Consider the following 18084-nt stretch of genomic DNA (forward strand, 5'->3'; position numbering starts at 1 on the left):
CTATACAGCATGATCAAATCGCCACGAGAGTGCGGAGGTGATCTCCGTCTCCATCCGTGTGTTATGGGCCATCAAGCCAGCGCGGCAAGCCAAGATGTGACATGCCACTAAGGTTCGCCACTCGAACCGAAGCAACGGCGTTTGACCCGCTCGGTAGAACAAATCGGTAACTGATCAACATGCCGCTTCCATCCATATATTCGGCCGACGGCCCCTCGTCCAAGACTTTACTCGTCACGCATCTGCGGATCTCCAACAACTCATGCCACAAACGTCCGAGGAGTTTGGAGTTGGACGGTCTCTGCAGGATGCAGCCACGTTGGAGGGCCGCCACACCCCCAAACCGAAACCATTCCGGCGAGGATACGTAGCATGCATTCCATGTCGAACGAGAAAAGTCAGATGTGTGCTCGAGAATGAGCCACCTTGCGCCAAATGTCGCAGGGAACACCGGGAATGTGTATTTGAAGATCAACATAAATCAACGAGGCACCGAGATCCTCCCCAATGGACGAGAAACTCCGGGGCATCATCCGCGAGGACGTCGGCAGTGGCTCAGCGATCGCTGCAGGGTGTCCCGACATCTGATGTGACACCCCTTTCCAGTGGAGTTCCTTTTTCTGGCCCGTCGTACCAAAAACCCCACGCTCAGCAGCCGACGCCAACAAACATGAGCGACCAAATTCCGGAAGTCAGTCCCGCAAGCACCAATCATTCCCTTGCTGATAGTCTACTATCGACTGTGATAACCAGACCGGGCAATGCCTTGGATGTACTTTTTGATGTTGCCCAACCTCGGACAACACAGACCGGTGCCGAAAGTAGCGGTGCTCCTATGCATCTTGGCCAACAGGCCACAGTGGGTACCTCACCACAGGTTACATCCACACCTCCACAGTTTCATGGTTCCGCAATTACCCAGTTGTCAATACCTAGCAATGAGACTCTTGATGTCTGGGACAAGTCACGTTTTGTACGACAAGGAGTTGTGACTGCTCAGGAAGTGGTCACCTATCTCGATTTGTACGATGCCTCGTTCTTCAAAGTCTTCTCAACTAACGTTGTCTCGATAGGTTCTTCCAGCACATAGCGCCCCTAACACCTGTATTACCTGATCATTATCGCCATCATGAAAGCCATCATAGTCTCATCCATGAAGAGCCAATGCTATTGTGTACGATATTGATGATCTCGTCTCGGTTCTTCACCCTTCCAGGTGCCGGAGGTATTTCTCGCAGTCATCATGTGCATCAGAGATTTTGGAACTACTGTGACCATTTAATCCGTCGGGTCATGTTCGGCCAGGAGAAGCTCTCCTCTGCGAGGACTCGTGTTGTTGGGACCATTGAGAGCTTCATATTGATCAGTGATTGGCACCCACGTTCAATCCATTTCCCGCCCGACTCTGAAGGCTGGGATGTTTTGTTGATTCAGCCAGAATATGACGGTGCCAATCGGCTCGTCAGCGACGGTAATGCCCCATTGATACGTTGGAGAGAGGACGTGTTTGAACCTGCTCGACGAGCAGAGCGTATGTCTTGGATGTTGCTGGGAGCTGCCACAAACCTGGCGTACGAACTAGGCATTCTTGCTGATGACTTCGATCAAACGACGACGGAAAATCTTCCTGTCTCCCGTTATATTCGCGTCAGACAGGTTCTATCGGTGTACGTCTCATATCAAGCTGTCAGACTTAGCTGTTCATCGATTCTGCCACAAAATATCTCCAACACTTCTATGACCACAAGCCTCGAATCCCTCAATGATGCGACGGACAAGTCATGGCGGGCATTCATGAATTTGTGGATTGATTTGACCCAGTTAATGAAAACAGCTTCTGCTATGTTCTTTCAATCCAAATCTCACACAAAGCAGCAACTACTGAATGGTCACTATCTGATTCTGCTACAGCATTTTTCGCCTTCACTCAGTGCTTGGCATGATAGGTTCGTCGCTGCTTCAACCGGTATGTGCTCCTCTACCAATTATCCGCCGAATGGGATTTTCGATGATGTTGATCATGGTCCTTTGTTTCCCAGCTCGAAATGCTAATATTGAGTTCGCAGATCTATCGCCTAGCTTCCAAGATCTCCTCTTCATTGAGTTTCAGCATCTCAAGATATACACGGGAGCACTGTCTATACAGGCTGTGGTAGAGCGCGCTCTTGCACGAGGGATCAGTGCAACCGATAAGAGTCAGGCCGATGTGTTCAAAGCTTGCGTCCTTGCGCAGGATTGGAAGTTCATCCGTGACGTGGTGACAGACAGTTGCAAGAGCCTGCAAAAGGCAACTACCATGGCACAAGCAGGTCGACTTCGCTACACGCCAATGCGGACACTCGTTTGCATCACCACTGCGTCTGTTCTTCTGCTCAAAGCTCTCACTCTGGGCCCGCAGCACACAGATCTAGCCACCGCGCTAAGTATTCTGGATGATAGTATCGCAGCATTGCGATCGTCGGCTGTTGATGACATGGACTTTTCACCGAGATATGCCACGCTGATGGAGAAGCATGTGGCCAGATTCCGCGCAAACTATACAGCTCCACACTCCCCAAATAGATCCGAAGGCACATATCAGATCAACGTGTCGGGGCCGCCGCAAAATCTTCAAAGCAAAGATTCTAGTGAGCAGAATGTGCAGCAGGACCCACATGCCGCGCTCAACGGAGAAGATGTGTATGGAGAAGATTTTGACATGCTCGATACTTATCAGCTCAATGGCGGCGATAATGATTGGGCAGCTCGCCCTTTTGACCCGAATGTTGCCCCTTTTGGAGCAGCCGGAGATCACCTCTCGCTCGGGTTCGAACTTGATAGTCTAGACTTTTTGTGGAATTTACCTGACCCTGCATAAGGCCGAGGGCTTTGACAGGAGGTATACCTGCCATGCGATAGAGTTGAATGCCATTATCACTGCAGTGGCAGAGTGTGTTCCATGACGATAGGATTCTTCCTATTCACGGAGCACATGCCGCGAATCTGATGACCCAACCCGCTTCCAACCGACTCCGGACATCTTCCCCGCAAACAACTTGCCTCTCATCATTGAAAAGCGGATGCTGATGAAATGGATCTGCGAAAGGATAGACAATGTATCGCCGATCTCGGAGGCTTCAATTTGGGACGTCCATGTATCATATCGAGGTATAGGTACAGTTAAATACCAAAAGCCTTGCCAACATCCCCCAAGAGTATTAAACAAGTTCGACCAATCAATCAACGATACCAGCCGCACGAATTCATTATTCTACACTACAGCCATGTCCAAGTCAATCGTCAATACAACGCAATATCCATGGACATTTAACTCTGGCAAGGCAGTCACTGTGGGTAACAAGGGACAGGCTCGCGATGTGGAGGTGAAGATCCCAAATGTTCGGGGGCGCGTCCCTTCATTCCAAGCTTCTCGACTACGATCTATGATGCTAGAAGCCCATAACGATTCCAAGAAGATTCTTGCCCATGTTGTGAGCTATGACGCCCTCAGCTCAAGGCTGTGCGAGGAAGCTGGATTTCCCATGATATTCTTGGCCGGATATGCCATGTCATCGTCTCTTGGTCTACCCGACACAGGCTACATCGCATTCCAGGAGGTCGCTGGTAAGATTCAGGAGGTTGCAAGAGAGACAAATGTACCCATCATGGTTGATGGCGACACTGGCTACGGCAGCCCCATGAATGTGCGAAGGACGGTTTCCGGGTATGTCGTCAGTCAATCATTTTTAGTCTAGCAACTAATTCGAATAGGTTTGCCCATGCAGGCGCAGCTGGCATCATGATCGAGGATCAGACGTGGCCGAAGCGTAAGTGTGCCCCCGACCTTTCGCCGGATACGAGGACTAATACAACGCAAGGATGTGGGCATACTCAGGGTAAGAATGTTGTGTCTCGAGAGGAGGCGTACGCAAGATGGCAAGCTGCTGTCGATGCACGAAACGAAGGTCTAGACATTTGGATCTTGGCGCGTACCGATAGTTTAATCCATGGGTATGAAGAGGCCATCACACGAGCCAAAAAAGCTGTCGAGATTGGAGTCGACGCCGTCTTCATCGAAGCACTTCCTGACCGGGAGTCGATGGCTAGAGTGCGACAAGACCTTGATATCCCTTTGTTCGCCAATATCATTGAAGGAGGGAAGACGGAGAACCTTTCAGCAAAGGATTTAGGAGAAATTGGTTACTGTGCTGTTGCATATCCCTGGACCCTCGTCGCAGCCAAACTCAAGAGTATACGTGAAACCCTCGAGGCCATCAAGGGATCGTTCACAGTGGGAAAACCCCCAACCATTCTTTCATACAGTGAAGTATGCGAAGGTGTTGGATTCAACAAATATTACGAGACCGAGAGGCGCTACGAGTTTCCTAACATGTTGAACGGCAGCAAGGGCTATCAGTTCGCCCAAACAAACGGGCATTGAACTTAGTCAAATGAAATATTCCAGGGTTTTGACACTTTGATGATCGTGGTAATTTGAGGGCAGTGTTATTGATAAGATCCACATTTGAGTACTCTATTTAAAGAGCTTGATCAATCGCTTTCAATAGCCTGCTAGTGAGTATGTTCTGCGGGGTATGCAGTTGCTCTAAGTACTCATGACATGATGCTGTTCCCAGTGTTTTTCTGGAAAGTATTCGTCTACTCAAGCTCTTCTTATTCGCGAAGCTTCTGACATACCAAGAACACATACAAGCAATCCGATTTATTGGCACGTTGGCAAAGTTGCAAGTCGCATTTCAGAACGATGTGCCAACTTCCAGCACAGTATGACTTCTCGAGATCGATGTTGGACGCAAAGCAGGACTCATCTGTAGCTGTTGCCTCCTCGCTAGGTGTTTAGTTTTCAGAGCACATTTTGAGGCTCCCGCCGACGACAACACCATCCGATCCCCTTCGACCGCTTCCATCCGCTCAAGGTGCCAAGTCGGCATCTGGACGTCGGCCTGGTGGATATCGCCAAGGACTTCCCACCTTTCACATGCATTGTTGAGGACGCAACGGCGCATTTCCGTCGACGATCTGCGGGGATGTGCGCAACGCAAAGTTGTTATGAACGGGTTATAGTTGTGGACCATGAAAAGGACTTCCTTACCCGCCCATGTAACGTCCCAAGACTCTTGTACGATATGGAGTTATCCGCCAGGACCCTCTACGGGCTTTCCGTCCTTCGGTTCAAGACGGCGGACGTTCTCAATATCAATTTCATCAAGAAAACACCCCGCGCCGAACGACCAGCCCCAATCCACGGGGGCAATGCCTCAACCCTGTGCCAAGGACCTCACCAAGGTGCTTAAGAGCTGGGTTTCCCCAGCATTGAAATACTAGCCATCATCTTCTCCATCTTCTCCAGGAAAATACCCCAGGATATTTACTCGAGGCGGGAGTTTCACTGTTGAAGGCATTCATAGTCTACAACGGGTTCTCATAGCATCTTTGTGCACTATGTCCGACAAGCATGGACAAAAGGGCCAACAGCCCGATGGAGTCCCCTTCGAACCAGCCCTGGAGAAGTCACTGCCAGCGCACAAAGAGCACCTCTTTGACGTTGACGACGTCGCCGTCGATTATTCCGGAGCTCATGCAAAGCAGGACCCAGAAGAGATCAAACTGGTAAAACGGCTTGATTGGTTCATTATGCCTACATTGTGGCTGATGTATGTGTTCAACTACCTGGACCGGAACGCAATTGCACTGGCACGGCTAGATGACCTCGAAGACGAACTTGGTCTCACCTCTACCCAGTATCAAACATGTGTTATGATCTTGTTCGTCGGATATCTACTAGGGCAGATTCCTAGCAGTGAGTAAAATCGAAAAGTACATACGTCATGTTGCTAATGATACCATAGACATGCTCATGACTCGAGTCAGGCCATCGTGGTATATGGCTAGTTGTATGGCTTTATGGGCGGTCGTTAGTGCCTTAACTGCTGTGGCCCAGAATTTCACCGGTCTCCTCCTGGCAAGATTCTTCCTCGGCATCACCGAAGCACCTTTCTATCCTGGCGCGCTATATGTCCTGTCGCTATTTTACACCCGCAAGGAGATTGCTACACGAATGTCGATCCTATACACAGGAGCTCTGGCAGCGACAGCGGTTGCAGGCCTGATTGCAATTGGAATCTTTGAGATGAGCGGCATTGGTGGCATCACGGGCTGGAGATGGCTCTTCATCATTCAAGGTGTCTTGACCTTTGTCGTTGCAGTTGCGGCAGGCTTCATCCTCCCAGATGAACCTCTGAAAACCAAATGGTTATCACCAACACAACGACAGCTGGCGCATGACCGGATTCACAATGACACTGTGGAGGTTCGGGAGCATAGTACTGCGTTCACAGGTCTCTTGGAAGCAGCCAAGGACCTTCGACTATGGGTTTTTGTTCTTATGCAACACATGCATATCGCCGCTGGGGCGTACAAGAACTTCTTCCCTACTGTCATCGAAACCCTTGGGTATAATCGAACTGCGACTTTAGCCCTGACATGCCCTCCCTACTTTGTTGCTGGGCTAACCTCGATTTTGTGGGCGTTGAATTCTGGTAAGCAGTCTACCCATTCTCCATTCTCAGCCGCGTTTGTACTAACCCTCTCAAAGGCCGTATGAATGAACGAACATGGCATATTACGATTGCGAAGAGCGTAGCAATAATCGGATTCATCACTGCCTGCGCTACTCTCAATACTGGAGCTCGATACTTTGCCATGTGCTTGTTCTCGGTTGGAGTCTATGCCTGCCACAGCATCATCTTAGGCTGGGTGGCCGCTACTTGTGGACAGACTAAAGAGAAAAAGGCTGTTTCACTGGCAATTGTGAACACATTCGCAACATTGTCTCAAATCTGGACTGCGGTGAGTCTCGGATCTCTTCTGCTAATGTTACGAACAATCGTGCTGATCTGTACCTGTCGTTAGTACCTTTGGCCAAAGACCGACGCACCAAGATATACAATGGCAATGTCGGCCAGTGCAGCAGTCTCGTTCGGAGCATTGGCACTGGCCTGGCTGATGAAGTTTATGCTGGTTCGGGCAAATCGAAAAATAAAACAGAGCAACAATGAGGCTACTCTGTTGTATGCATACTGATAAAGCCCAATAGACATTCACCAGTGAATGCAGAAATTGATGCGAGTGGCATTGCCAATGCACCTCGACGATATGTTCACAATGCTCCCGATTACATCTGTTCGGGACTCCTCTCCTAAATGATAGAACGAATGGCAAGATATCTAGAACAGCTTGAGTTATTATTGTCACTGGTAAAACTTGGTTAAAATGCACTCGAGGTCTTGCTTCCACGCACTGCTCGACCAGCCGTTGATCTTGTCTGGATACAAAGGCATGGTGTCAACTAAGAAAGAATCGTGAGCAAGTGCAATGAAAACCCTTCCACCATCCAGCTTCCCGAGTTCCCTAATCTTCTGGATTGTCTTTGCTGCAACTTCGGGCTCTTTGTGAAAGCTCTTCTGGCCAGCAGGTCCACAGGTAACGCTCATGGGTCGAGCTCCAACCAGCAGGGATCGGTGGTGGCAGCAGTCACCTCCCATGAACACCCATTCGCTTTGCCCAGTCAAGGCCAAGGCACCCAAGTGTCCTGGCATGTGTCCAGGGGTGTCAATAAGAAAGAGGCTTCCGTCACCAAAGAAATCGTGCGCTCGGTCAAACGAACCCAGTGGTTTCCAAGCGTCTCCCTCCAACGTTAGTTCATGATAGCCCGGATGTTGGATTGGGGCACTGCAGTTCGGCGACTTCGGGTTGACTGGCCAGCCTTCTCCATTAGCAGCTGCGCTACCGGGTCCTGCAATCAGCCGGGCCTTAGGAAACTTGGTACAGTCTCCCACGTGGTCAAAATGTAGGTGACTGAATATAATGGTTGAAATGCTTTCTGGATCTACTGGACCCCTCCGAAGAATGTCGGTGGCGTCCTCAGGGGCCTTTGGCTCAGTGATGTTAGATAAAGACAATATTAGAGGTGGGATCTTGTCGATGTCCTAGTTGATATTAGTGAATTGGCGCTTTGCTCAAGCCATCAACACACTTACCTTGGCTAAGCCGAGGTCGAAGAGAATATTTTGACCTGAAGCGTGCCTGATGAGAAAACTGTAATCTGGGTATGCGTGCCGTGCCCGGATAATGTCTTCATCCCCATCCTCGAACAGCCAACGATCAGGATGTGAGAGCTGGCCAGTCGGCAACGCGAAGACTTCGACAGGCGACACACCATCACTGGGTGGTAGTGTCGACATGTTCAGTAGATTGTAGAGTCAATAGAAGCGCATCAGCCACCTTCACGCAGCATGCTGCCTCGTGAATGCGAATTGGACCATGATATGGAAGGTTGCTACTAAAGGCTGAGGCGGAACCTGAGCCGATATACCCTTCCGTCCTCGACTGCTGAAAATTCCTTAGAGGGGACCGTACACAACTTGGCTTTACGTTCTTGGTTCGCTACTGGTAGATCCTATTTGCGGGGATGCTCAGCCTTCGTTTAGTGCCTCGATCTCACCCCCATACCGAAGTCCCTGGATTGGTACACGGCTGACAATCTGTCGAAGCTCCTCAAGCTCCTCTGTCGTAAGTTGGATCTCAGAACAATTTTCCCTAACCCACTCTTCACGTTCAGCTCCCGGGAGAGGAATAATAACTCCTAGGCCATTTTTCCCGCTCAGCGACCTCACCCAAGCCAAGGCAATCTGAGGCGTCGAGCACCCTTTTCTCCTAGCTAGAGCTTCGACTTCCATAGTCAACTTCTTGTTGGCTTCAAGCACGTCGCCCTGGAATCTTGGAAAGATCTTCAAATGGGCCGGAAGCTCATCTGCGCTCTTCTCAGAGACTTCCTTAGTAAGTCCACCTCTGCTCAAGGGGGCATATGCCATGATTGGGATCCCCAGCTCTGCGCAGGCTCGAGCAACTCCGTTGTGAAGGATATTTGTTGTCCACAGTGACAGCTCCACCTCAACCTGCGCGATAGGATGTACTGCTGCAGCACGCCGAATCGTCTCGGCCTTGACCTCGCTCAAGCCTATACCTTTGATTTTTCCAGCTTTGACACATCCCGCAAGAACGCCGATTGTCTCCTCGATTGGTGTCTTTGGATCAACTCTCGCGCACTCGAAGATGTCAAGGCTTTTCTTTCCATCAAGCACCCTCAGACACTCGTTGACTGATCGCATCACTCCTTTTTCTGTGCCGTCAAAATCGAATGTCCCGGGTGTCCGTCCTCCTTTAACGCAGAGCACTACTTGGGATGCTTTCTCGGGATACTTCGTGAAATACTCGTTGACGAGGTGGAGAGTGTTTCGCTCTGGTGTGCCATAGAATTCACCACCATTCCAGTAATTGGCGCCACTTTCTAAAGCGGCATCCATGGCAGCGAACGACTGGGGTTGGGGTGGAGGGTTGACTGGACGCGTCAAGCCCATCAAGCCGAAGCCAACTGGCCCAATTTTGTGATCTAGAATCGCTGGCATTGTTGATAGGCCTTACTTGTGGATCTGTACGACGTGAGATGATATTCGAAGATTACCCAGGTATATGAAATTTCTCGACAAGTTACAAAGAAACAAATACATGACACGAGAAATCCTTTGCACGTACTCAGTTGCTGCATAGAGCCTAGGAACAGACACTTCCGTCCGTCGGGGAGTCTCTATTCAGCCTTACCTGTCCGGGTATTTCGGAGGTGTCTCCGAGCCATCATTGTCAAGCTCCCTCGAAGAGTTCACCGTATGCAATGCAGATATATATCGTTGTTAAAGCAATTATGATGTCTCTGCCCTATCGGACAGTGACTTATTGAGACCAGATTGGAAGCCTTCTCCACCAAGCCCTCTACCTTTTCTCGCTCAAAATATGGTTCCAGCTCTGCCAAAAGAACTCCCCCAGGTTGGAGATTGCATCCCCAAGAATTCGAACTTGTTTTACAATGGAAAGTGGAATTCGCCTCAAGATGGTGACTTTCGAGAGACTTTCAATCCTGGAAATGGATCAGTGATCACTACGGTAGCCTTCGCTGGCGCTAAGGACACAGAAGAAGCTATCAAGGCGGCCGCGGCAGCATTCCCAGCCTGGAGAGCAACTCCTTCCATGGAGCGTGCCAGGCTCCTGCGAAAGGTTGCACAGATATTGAGGGATAATGCCACTGAGCTTGCCGTGCTGGACGCTGCTAACATCGGCAGTCCCATCAAGATCATGGCAGGTGATGCGTACTTTGCAGCGGAGCATATCGAGTTTTTCGCTGGCTTAATCCCTGCGGTCACAGGCGAGACTATGCAGTTGAGCGAGGATACCTTCAACTACACATTGCAGGAGCCGCTCGGAGTTGTCGCGAGGATCGTTGCATCCAATCATCCTCTTATGTTTACGGGATTCAAACTTGCCGCGCCATTGGCAATGGGAAATACTGTGGTGATCAAAACTCCGGAACAAGCACCACTATCAGCCCTGAGATTTATGGAGTTAATAGGAGATATATTCCCACCTGGGGTATTAAATGTTCTTTCTGGTGGAGTCGACTGCGGAAAGACACTCTCGTCGCACCCGCTTGTCAGTAAAGTCACATTAGTCGGAAGCCTGCCTACTGGCCGGGCCATACAAGCCGCCGCAGCTGAGACTCTGAAATTGACGGGTTTTGAACTTGGCGGAAAGAATCCTCTGATCGGATACCCGGACGCTGATATTAACCGCCTAGTGGATGGAATCGTTGCCGGCATGAATTGGAGCTGGTGCGGTCAGTCCTGCGGGTCGACATCTAGGGTTTTCTTACATGAGTCTATCCATGATGAGGTGCTACAGCGCGCAGTGGAACAGCTTCAGAGCAGCTATAAGCCAGGGAATCCCCTCAGCCCCGAGACAACTATGGGCTCAATGGTCAGTAAGGTGGCTCAGGATCGTGTCTTACGATATATCAAAATCGGTAAGGATGAAGGTGCTCGACTTGTTACAGGTGGGAAGCCGCCCTCGACAGATGATACAAAGGATGGATATTTTGTTGAGCCAACAATCTTTGCGGATGTGACTCAAGACATGACAATTGCACGAGAAGAGATTTTTGGACCGGTGATGTCGGTTCTTAAGTGGACCAACGAAGAAAAGATGTTCGAGCAAGTCAATAGTGTTGAGTATGGCTTGACTGGCGCAGTATATACCTCGAACATTGCGACTGCTCAAAAGACTCTGAGACGAATCCAGGCAGGGACGATTTGGGTGAATACGGTTGGCACACATTTTCTGTCAATGCCATTTGGGGGTTACAAGCAGTCTGGCACGAATCGAGAAGATTGCTTGCAGGAATTGGTCGACTTCACCCAAACAAAAGCAGTCCATGTCAAGCTCTAGGTAGCATGAAATACTTTGGACAAGATATGTATTCTAGTCTAGGAAAATGATTCATGCAGATGACTCACCTAGATCGCCTGGTTGTAACGCGCAATAATGCTTCCTGAGCAGACAAGAGCCGATGGAGGCGTGCTGGGAGACTGGAGACTGGGTACCTAATTACCGCGACTTGGCACATGGAAAGCATCCTTCCTCTACCGGACCACATACCAGGGATCCCGATGCACTACAAGACCATCACCCTATAAAAGACCTCTCTGTTGACAATAATTCTCTGCTCGTCACTAGGCAGTTCTGTCAATGCTTGCTTAGGATACCTGATAGCGTATCACTTCAAACAGTATGGTGTCTCCATCCCAGCTCCTAGATGACTTCGAAATTAGGACTTTGGTAACGAGGGAGAGATACTACAAAGACACATTCCAATGGGACCGATGGCGGAGCACTTATCATCCAGATAATGGCCAGACTTGGATTGACATCGCATGGTACAATGCTCCTCTATCTCATATCTTCGAATGTATACTCAAAAGTTCTAGGATTGCTGGAACCATCGATCACTTTGTCATAGAATCGAAGAAGATGGTCAGTCGAGTCGCTTCCACACATTCCATTCAGCCAGTCGATGTCGAGATCAACGGTGACAAAGCTCTTGCAACATCATACGGCCACATCACATTGAGGTTCGTCGAAGACAAAGCCGAGTACGACATGATCAACTGGGGATGGTGGATTCATCGAGCACGCCGAATAACTGGCCCGGAAGGTCCGTGTTGGAGGCTCACTGGAATGAGGTTCATCTACAACAGAGACTCAATTGCACCTACACGTCCCTTGGCAGCAACGACCATCGATATCCAATTAGACCCGGGTGTGAGAGACAGCTACAAGTATATGCACTGGGTTCTCACTCGAAGAGAATACAACATATCATCCGAAATGCCTGGCACGGACAGACCTGATACTATCGAAGCGCTAAAAAGGCAAGAGGAGATGTGGTTGGTTGAGATAGATTCGTAGCCTGGCCATGTATCTTCGACGAGAAAATACACAATTGCACAACAGTCACTGCTCCATCACAGGGACATCCACCCGACATGAAAGCAGAGAACATATCTCATCCATGTATCTGATTCTGAACGGAACTGGGTCTCGTAGGTGCCGGGTAGCCCATAGGGCGTGGATGCTTGCTTAACCCTGCCAACCCCTCCCTTCCCGCTCTCGACAACCTCGGTGAGCCGGCAGGATCGGGTATACATACTCCGATCCGCGAGTGAGCGGCCTCGCCCTCTTCGTGCCGATAATCATTCTCGAGTCGCACAAAGAGAAACCCTCTCCGCGTTCTAGTTCATGTTTTGTGTTATATCCAGTCAGGCTGACAATATCGATCCGGATCTGTTGCTGATTGCCGAGGCTGACCCGACGAGAGGCACATCGAGAGTTTCGAAACTGAAGCTTTGTGATATGCCGAATAGTAGCGATTCACTAGAGCCCAGAACCACGGTTGAAGTGGCCTCTAATCAGCGGAGAAGGCGCTCTTTCGATGAGAGCGAGGACTTCGGCTTCAAACGCCAAAGGACAGCCTTGGCCTGCAATTCGTGCAGACACCGTAAATCCCGCTGCAATGGCGCAAGGCCGGTGTGCGGGACCTGCTCTGATATGGGGTTTGAATGCGTATACAGACTGCCGCCACAATCTTCAAAGGCTCAACCAAGAGAAATGGCTTCAATGGAAAACAGGCTGCAGCTAGTGGAAGGTCTCCTCCGAGCGGTGATCAATGGCCAGCAGAGCAATACAAACAGTCAAGCCCCACCTTTGACATCCCAAGAAGCTGCATCTATCCAACAGGAGTCACAGTGTGACACAGGTCAGAATCGATTGTCATTTCAACAGTCTCAGGTGCAGTTGATCAACAACTACTCGACAACTAACCATGCTTCACATGAGGACACTGTTGATGGCATGGGTATCATTACGTTTGCCGACGAGTTGAAGTCCGGGCACTTTGGGCCATCCTCCAACTCTGCATTCTTCAGTCACATCGCAAAAGCACTTGCCACTGATGCTTTTCCCCAAAGTAGGGAGTCATCCCGAGGTATCTCAGGAAATATTTCTAGGCCGCCTTCTCCTCCAGTGCCTGGCATTCGTTCAGGATCAAAGATGGTCAATCCTTACATCCTGCCACCACGTTCCGAGATAATGCACTCTGTTAATGTCTTCTTCTCCATTACAGGAAGCTTTTTCCCGTACATTCACCAAGGAAGTATGCACCAGATGATTGATGAGCTCGACATGACAAGGTCTACCGGTGTTCGCAGATCCTCGCTCTGTCTGCTCAATGCACTTCTGGCCATTGGAACAAGTCTAGACGTGAAAAGTCACGAGGTAGCCAAATCCAGGGAGGCAGAGTCGGACATCTTTTTCCAAAGGGCGCTCGCTCTTTCGCCGTGGAATATTGCCAACACAACAAATCTGGAGACGTGTGAGTTGCGCATGAACGCTTGCCTGAGCCGTTCTCTAACATGAATATCGACAGTGCAAGCATTGGCTGTTATGACACAATATCTCCAAGGGAGCTCGAAATCTGCACAAACCTGGAGGCTGCATGGGCTTTTGGTGCAGGCGGCGTTCCAACTCGGTGTTCATTCAGAAGACACGCAAAACAAATTCTCAGTCATCGAGAAAGAGATCCGAAGAAGGACATGGTACACTTGCGTTGTTCTTGACAGGTACTTGTTGTCACAATTAGTCGATTATATGCCCATGTTGACGAGGACTAAAGAACACTGAGCTTGACGTTTGGAAGGCCTCCCTTGATCCACAATGAGTTCATCCAAATTGATCTTCCAATCGACGTTGAACTCGACGATTTATTGGACGAGGATGAGCGGTCACCCAGACCACCAGACCATAACTTTCGACCATCCTCGTGTGGATTGTTCATTGCCAGCATGTATGTTTCGGCAATCAACGCTACCTATCTGCTGCTGAAGTCAAGCCTAGAAATCTGTATCGCATTCAGGGTGACATCATCCGCGACATCTATAATCAAAACATTTCTCCCGCGAGCAAGATGCGCGGCGATGACATGTTTAGTCGGATCCTGAAGCTGGACTACGAGCTTACCGAATGGAAGACACGACTCCCCCCTTTATTAGAATTGGTACCAATGGAGATCTTGGGGACAATTCACCAAGAAGATTGGGTGTATGGCATGTCGCAGACAGTTTTGACGCTTCGTTACCTGAGTGTTCGGCTCCTGCTCTTTCGCAAACTACTGGAGAATTGCCTCGATACGATCCCACTTCTGCAAATGCCCCCAAAACGCCCTGAATTTCCAGATACTATCGCGAATAATATGGTTGATATCTGCGTGGACTCTGCAAGCAACATCATTGTCCTCATTCGGACCATCAGCGGGAGACTGGATCTACTACCCTCCTGGTGGTTTACTTGTTACTACTGTGAGCTGCTCATGTGAACGAAGAATTGGAAGCTACAATTGCTAAATGAAGTGTCGCAGTGTTTAACTCGGCTCTAATTATATTTGGTGCTATCTGTGTTTATACTGGAGGGGGTCAAGCAGATACAGGACCAAAGTCTCTCAGAGAGCTTGTTGATTGTCTGGGTAAGGCACTTGAGGCACTGGAAATAATTGGCAAGGAAACTAGGCTTGTACGCCGTTGCTCCAAATACCTGAGAAAGATGATCCAGGTCTCGAGCTCCTTCGGTAGGCCACCTCAATATGCCCTTCTATTTCCCAAGGGGAAACCATTCACTCTGGTACTTATACATTAACAGTTCGAAACCTTGGCGACCCACAGATTTTAGCCCCTCTGGGGCACGACGAAGTTCAAGACATGCCCTCCGTCACGGATGGAAGCACGCAGTCACCCTTGGGAACCGACTTTGGGCAATTTCTGATCGATGATGATTTCAACTTTTTGGACGTCTTCACTGATATGGCCCATCAATTGTGAGGACTACGCGAAATAATACTTGTCAAGGTTGAATAGGTATTTGTCGCTTTAGCCATGAACAGGATATCGCTGAGTCGTAAAGGATGTACGTACTAATAGCTCCTGGATACCATTTATACGACTGCTACGTCTGCTCGTTGCACGAATTACCCGAAGTATTGATTGGAGGGCCAAGGACTTTGATTTTGATAGCTACGGACATACTACCTCGACAAAGAGTAATGGATCTGACCATGTTCATTCCTTCCATCCCCATTCAACTTCCCGCAGCCTGTACTTGTTCGCTGATCAGTACAATCAGGGCAAGTTCATCAGTATGTGTACCGATACGAAGGATGTTTGTCGCCAAGAGCGTTTTGTTCTGCTTGGGGAAGGGAGAGCAAGTAGTCCCTCGCGCCACTGTCCTTCTGGTGGTTTTCGTAGCGTGCATAGAAGAAAAAGGCGGTACCAACAATGATGGTAAGGGCAGTCATTGCTAGCGAGATGCCATAGCCAGTATGATAGACAGGGGCCTCTCTTGAGAGATAGACGTTGCTCCCCATAATGCTTCCGCAGTTGCCGAAGGCAAGCATTATTGCGGTTGAAATTCCTCTCCGCTTTTGTCCGACAATATTGTTGTTCAGCCAAGTGATTGAGATGGTAATGGCGGCAAAGACACCTCCAACGACCAGGAAAATGGCGAAATATCGGACCCCGACAGAGACTGACTGACCTGCAATAAGCAAGGCATACCCAATAACACTGAAAACAAGAGGTACGGCCGAAAATAAATAACGATGATTTGCCCAGTCGGAGCCGAACCCAGCGGTGATTGATGTTACAACGGCGAACATCCACACTGGAATGCTCATGTACTGTGCCTTCAGCGAGGTCCAACCCAACTCTCGCAGGATAGTCGGAAGGAAGTATGAGGATGAGGCACCAGTGACCGCGGTACCGAAATACATTAGAGCGCTAATTCAAGTTAGCGATCATTATATACTGCAGGGAACACGAGAACTTACGCAAAATACACCTTCGGGTCCTTCAAGCATTCCTTGAAGACCACCCAGGTGGATTTGTCCTCCACATACTCGTTGTGGTCCCTGGCAAGTTTTACCAGTAGCACTCGGCGTTCATCCTCACTCAGGTGAGTGTTCTGCTCTGGCCAGTCGGGCAAGGTGAACCAAGTGAAAACAGCCACGAGACACGTAAAGATTCCTTCGAGGAGGAAAATCCACCTCCAGGCCGCATAACCACCTACACCCTCCATGTGCGCTATTGCATAAGCCAACAACTTCAAACCAATAAAGTCAGTGAGGATCATCCCCGCTTGCGAAAGATGAGAAACAACTTACCCCACCAAAGGCTGTGGAAACAGAGCCCGCGGCGTAGTAAACGTTCATGCGTGCATGTAGCTCGTAGCGGGTGTAATACATCGCAAGTAGAAAGATGGCACCTGGGTACTTATTAGTTCTGGGCTTGTAGATTTTGACATACTCCATGTATATGATATTCGTTCGACCAATGATAAACTCACCAGGAAAATATCCGGCTTCCAAAGCTCCCAGAAGCACACGACAGACGACAAGTCCGGCAAAACTGCGTGTCAATCCCTCGCCGATGGTGACAAGGCCTGTTGGGAGATGGTCAGATCAGGTTCAAGTAGAGAGTAGAGAAACGCAGAATATGACGGCTACACCTACCCCAGGCGAACATCAGCGTGCTCAAATATCGAGATGGCCTTAACTTTTTCATGATCATGTTGCAGGGAATATCGAGTAGAAGGTAGGGAATGAAGAAGACAAAGAGCGCGATGTTGTAGTCGGTGCCCTTCATGCCTAGGTCGGCCTCAAGTCCCTGGATTCTCGCATTGCCAATGTTGGTGCGGTCGAGGAAAGCAACAATAAGCAGAAGACAGAGCATTGGAACAAGAACAAAGTCGACCTTGCGCGTGACTTTGCGCTCTGCAACGTGATCAATCTCATGCTCAGAAGCAGTCTCGATTTCTTCGCCATTCAGTTTCTCAGCGAACACGACTTCTGCCGGTCCCGTTTCGTTTCCAACAATGTTCATGACTGCAGGTTGGTGTTCTCGCTGTGGTTTCCAAGAATATGATACTCTTCGGGAGAGGAATACTGAAAACTTGGATAGTATAGACATATCGTACCTTACTCCCCCGTGGGGATCGTCGTGTCTTTATGATCAATATCTGGGGTTATGGCTAGAATGATGTCTCGAGAATTGTCTTTAGCAGATCTTGGCAGCATCACGCCTCAAAGGCGACTCCTCAGCCCGGGGCCGGTTCGGATGATGGAAGCCGTAGTCAGTATTCAAAAAGAAGGGATGTTCCTTCATACCCGCAAATCGCGCCAAAAGGTGTGGAGTTCTCGGGGGTGGGGAAGTTGGGGCACATCATCCGTTCCAAAGATCGTCGACATATTGTCGACTTTTACAACGGCACGGCATGTTACCTGCTCTTATTAGGACAATTTTCTGTCGGAATATCGTCAAGACACAGATCTCGGATCTGGGACCCTGTAGACTTCAATGGGGTAACGTCGGAACTCTCTCATAGTACATTTTTGCGCCGTGCTGGCGAAGTCGAGATGAGTCTTCAGGTGCATTTGTGAATCGGGCCTGCTAAACCGACATCTGGACATTCTGATTTACGAAAGGCGCATGTTCAAGTTATTTGTTGACATGGATCGATTTTCTCGGCTTGGATAATCTCGTGAGACTACCTTTTGCCTTTGTACTCAGACTTTGCCTTGCAGCCTTTGTCGAGATT

The 18084-nt window shown here is 49.4% G+C and overlaps 2 protein-coding genes across 2 annotated transcripts; both read left to right on the forward strand.

Moving 5' to 3' along the window:
* Positions 1-262: 262 nt before the first annotated feature.
* PV10_05206 (uncharacterized protein) lies at positions 263-2857 on the forward strand (the record flags this gene model as incomplete). The annotated part of the gene is made up of 3 exons (XM_016369835.1): positions 263-1023; positions 1074-1966; positions 2067-2857. The coding sequence occupies 3 exons, from the start codon at positions 263-265 to the stop codon at positions 2855-2857; spliced, it is 2445 nt and encodes an 814-aa protein (XP_016225623.1).
* A 2585-nt stretch (positions 2858-5442) lies between these two features.
* On the forward strand, positions 5443-7083 carry PV10_05207 (uncharacterized protein; the record flags this gene model as incomplete). Its single annotated transcript, XM_016369836.1, has 4 exons — positions 5443-5800; positions 5850-6539; positions 6596-6849; positions 6913-7083. The coding sequence occupies 4 exons, from the start codon at positions 5443-5445 to the stop codon at positions 7081-7083; spliced, it is 1473 nt and encodes a 490-aa protein (XP_016225624.1).
* Between the last annotated feature and the right edge of the window lie 11001 nt (positions 7084-18084).

The sequence above is a fragment of the Exophiala mesophila genome (assembly GCF_000836275.1).
Source record: "Exophiala mesophila strain CBS 40295 unplaced genomic scaffold supercont1.3, whole genome shotgun sequence".
Lineage (NCBI taxonomy): Eukaryota > Fungi > Ascomycota > Eurotiomycetes > Chaetothyriales > Herpotrichiellaceae > Exophiala > Exophiala mesophila.